The 4,226-nt window shown below is 35.2% G+C and overlaps 1 protein-coding gene across 1 annotated transcript; it reads right to left on the minus strand.

Moving 5' to 3' along the window:
• Nucleotides 1-2,423: 2,423 nt before the first annotated feature.
• LOC131061142 (uncharacterized) lies at nt 2,424-3,134 on the minus strand. The gene has a single exon (XM_057994650.2). It carries the CDS (start codon nt 3,132-3,134, stop codon nt 2,424-2,426), a length of 711 nt encoding a protein of 236 aa, XP_057850633.2.
• Nucleotides 3,135-4,226: the final 1,092 nt, after the last annotated feature.

Consider the following 4,226-nt stretch of genomic DNA (forward strand, 5'->3'; position numbering starts at 1 on the left):
CAACAACAAAGACTTACACAGGCCCAAACTAAATAAAACACTCCTTATTTTGATGACGTGAGAACAAAAGCCCTCAAGAAAATGAGGAGGGTCATGGATTCAAACCACAAACAACAAAAAATAAAAGAATCATGCCCATCACGGTTCCTCTAGTCTCATTTTGGACATCCTTGAGTAGCTAAAAGCAATGATGTTCACCAATTTGATAAAAAGAGTCAACCAAAATAAACAAAACTCAATAGTTGGACTGATTATGCCTTTTCTTTGATATGTTTGATGTGATTTTGATAATGTCTGGTTTCTAAAGTTTTGGACATTGTTTAAGACTAACCTATCTAGTTTCAAGTGTACCGATTCTATTTAAGACAAGATGTTGATCACATTGATAGTTTGATAGTGATTCGATAGATTAGACAGTTGAACAGTTTAATTGGAGACGTTTTGACAAGATAGTTGTATCCTTTGTTTAACTTTGTGCGAAGTTTTTGTTGGATATCTACTAGGGTATTGGATTCTTGTGAGAAAATTTATTGCATGTTTTTGATGTTTTCGGATTTTTATTTTGTTTTCAAAGAACTTTTTGATGTTTAGGGTTTTTTGGCATTTTCTCAATGTTTTTGTTATGATTTTGATATTTGAATGTTTTGGATTGGATTTTTTTTCAGGACATTTTCTAATTTTTAGAATTCATTCAGGACTTTTTCTAATTTTTAGAATTTTTTCAAGACTTTATCTGATTTTTAGAATTTTTTCAGTTATGCCCCTAGGTATGCAACCCTATATGATGATATGCAACATGTATGTGGAGACAATGAATTTTGACATGAGGTATGTAGTATGCAAGATGAAGATGTAGTTCCTATTCGAACAAGGATGATAGTGTGTTTCCTTCATTTTGACACGTACTGATTGAATTGAAGGTGTGAAACATTTCAGAGATAGGAGTTCAATCCATTCTCTAGAAAATGTTAGACCATCCAACCTAACACACTATGTAACTAAGATTTATGAATGGAAGTGTGGAAAAATTCTCCATCAATTCTTGAAACTTTGATCTTCTTCTGCCCATGTGCGTGCATTTGAATTCATTCTCTCTTATAATTATCAAAGACCCTTGGAATCCTATGTGGCTAGCTACGTGATTTATTCTGACTTCAAAAGCATCCTGAATAGAGCCTCATTGCCAACAATCTTTTAGGGTTCTGACGAGGTTATACACCATAATCTCTTGAATATTTCTCCATTTCTAGTAGGCATCCATAGCACTGATGGAGTTATTCGCATGTTCCCATAGTCAAGCTTTTGGTTTCACTTGTATGCATGATATTTCAGTTATATCTCTTTGCTCTTTTTACTTTGAGATGGATATTGGCATAACACTTTTTTCTTTTATTTTCTTTCCTTGACTTGTAACTAATGAAATCTACATAGGTATGACAATTATAGTGGTGCTAAAGCATAATATTGGATTTTTCACTAGCCACATAACCAACTATGTATCTGTAATGACTTAGAGATTTTGATGAATGTGTGAGATATATCAATTGATAGATTTTGGGTAACAAGAATTGATAGTGAAACCTCTACTCAACCAAGGATAAAGCTTAATCACCATGTGACGTTGAAGATGAATAACTAAAGACCTCTTAAAGACTTCATAAACAAGTATTTAGTAAATGAGACAACCTTCATTCTTTTTAGTGCAGATAGGTGAATGACTCAGACAATCTCCTTGACTTATTGGTGCAACTATATGAGAAAGCAATAATGATAGGCACATGGTCTACTTCCAATTTCCAATTCTCAAATTTCTGTTTGATTATCCCATTCAAGACAATTTGAGAGTCGCTCTCTACTTCTATGTTGCAAAATCCTCTACCCACACTCCATTCCAATCTAGCTAATAGTCCTACAATTTCTGCCATATTGTTTGTAGTGATTCCTAAGGGACCAAAATTTGCACCAACAAAATTACCAAATTCGTCCCTTATAATGGCACCATAGCCTGATTTATCAGGATTACTGCGACAAGCCCCATTGAAGTTAACCTTTAAGCTTCCAACTAAGGGTGGAGTCCAAACTATACTTCCTCTATTCTGCTTCTTGTCCACAAACTTGTAACCACTGTTCTTCATCAAATTCCACAACCTTTCCATTTCTTTGTCCCAAGAAGAATAAGTGCAATACTTCCTTCCCACTACTTTGACGTTGATGAATTCTTCGATGGCTACTTCAATTTTTGGGATTAGAAGATCAAAAGACAGAGCTTCCTCATTGAAAACCCTTCGATTTCTCTCCTTCCAAATATGTCATGCTAGCATGGCTAGACTAACCACCCACAATATGCTCCATTTTGATTTCTTATAATAGGTAGGCCATGGCAATAAAAAACCTTTTAGTGGTTGACTTCTCACCAATCTATACTACAATTTATCCAATAGCCAATCCCAAACTCTTTTTGTGTATGAAAAACAGAATAAGAGATGATCCGCAGTCTCTTCATTTTCCTTACATAGTATACATACACTCAGACCTACAATTCCAATTAGTTTCAACCTTTCCCCTGTTAGTATACGTCCATGCAATGGTTTCCAAAGGAATGTCCCTGCCTTGGGCAGTACCATTTTGTGCCAGCAAAATGCTGAAGGCCAATCCACATTCTGTGCTCTGCTTCTAAGAATCTTGTATCCCAAGTTAACCTTATATTTTCTAGATTTGGACGCACACCATAATAAACAATCTACTTCTTTTTGGTATCTAATTTTTTTCTTTCTACTCAAGATATCCTTCAACTTAATACTATTTTCCATCTTCCATTCACCCACAGTTTTCCACTCAATCCACTCAGCCTCCTTCTGCCCTTGCAAAATGTAATCGGCCACAAAAGGAGCAACCAATGCTTCCACTTCATTAACCCACACCAGATCATCAATTTCCTTAGCTAAGGAAATGTCTCCATTCCAAGAATCTCTCCAAAATTTTGCCTTTCCACCATTACCAATTTTCCAAGTTAAATACTTTGTTATGATATTCCTTCTTTCCCAAATAAATTTCCAAATTGGAGATCCATTGATTGATTTTGCCATAGTAAAAATCCTATCTGTATCATTTGAATCCAAATACTTTGCAGCCATAATCTTACACCAAGTTTTATGAGGCTACTCATACATCCTCCATGCTAACTTAGCACCTAGAGCCAAACTGTGCAAGTCCATTTTCCTTAAACCCGCTCCACCATCCATTTTAATGAGATAGGTCGTATCCCAATTTATGAGTGGAATTTTCTTCTTCTCTTGTGCCCCCTCCCATAAGAACTTTTTAAGCAAAGTGTCTATCTCTTTTGCAACTTTATATGATAATCTAAAGCATGACATATGATATATAGGGATCACTGATAGAACATATTTAATCATTTGGATTCTCCCCGCCAGTGTTAACCATTTATTCTTCCATGAGGATGCCTTTGATTGACATTTATTAATCAATTCCTCCCACATTCTATTTTGGTATCTGCCAGGATCTAGTTGCACCCTTAAATACTTTAGAGGAAAACTGCCAGTCAAAATTCCCAATATCTCACCAATTTTACTTTGCATCCTTACATTAGTATTAAATAACTATATCATTGACTTATCAATGTTCATGCTCTGTCTCGACCCTTTTTCATAATCATTCAGTAACATCTTCATTACCTTAGCTTCCTTCTCAATGGCTTCCCCAAAAAGAATTGTGTGATCGGCAAATTGAGAATGGGAAATTGGATCGATACTGTCATGGATGTGTACACCTTTCCACAATATTGTTTCTACAAGTTTTTTAATATTTCTTCCCAGAATTTCACCCATTAATACAAACAAAAATGTAGACAAGGGGTCACCTTGTCTAAGACCATTCATGGCTTGAAGAAAACCTTCTATAGATCCATTTACAATAATAGAGTATGAAATAGAAGTAACACAATGCTTTATACAATTTATCCAACTAGAATCAAAACCAAATCTCTCAAGAACAAAAAAGAGGAAGTACCAAATCACCTGATCATATGCCTTACTGACATCTAATTTGACCACCATCCCTTGCATCTTGCTCCTTTTCATCGAATGCATGGTTTCAACAACTCTGATTATACTATCAACAATTTCTCTACCAGGGGTAAATCCATGTTGCTCTGGAGACACTATCTTGTCTAAAACAAGCTTCAACCTATCAACAATTACCTTAGATAT

Source organism: Cryptomeria japonica, chromosome 5 (genome assembly GCF_030272615.1).
Source record: "Cryptomeria japonica chromosome 5, Sugi_1.0, whole genome shotgun sequence".
Lineage (NCBI taxonomy): Eukaryota > Viridiplantae > Streptophyta > Pinopsida > Cupressales > Cupressaceae > Cryptomeria > Cryptomeria japonica.

Bases quoted from the DNA above. Each gene is read 5' to 3' on its own strand.
- LOC131061142 (XM_057994650.2), bottom strand. From the start codon at position 3,134: ATGGCTGCAAAGTATTTGGATTCAAATGATACAGATAGGATTTTTACT.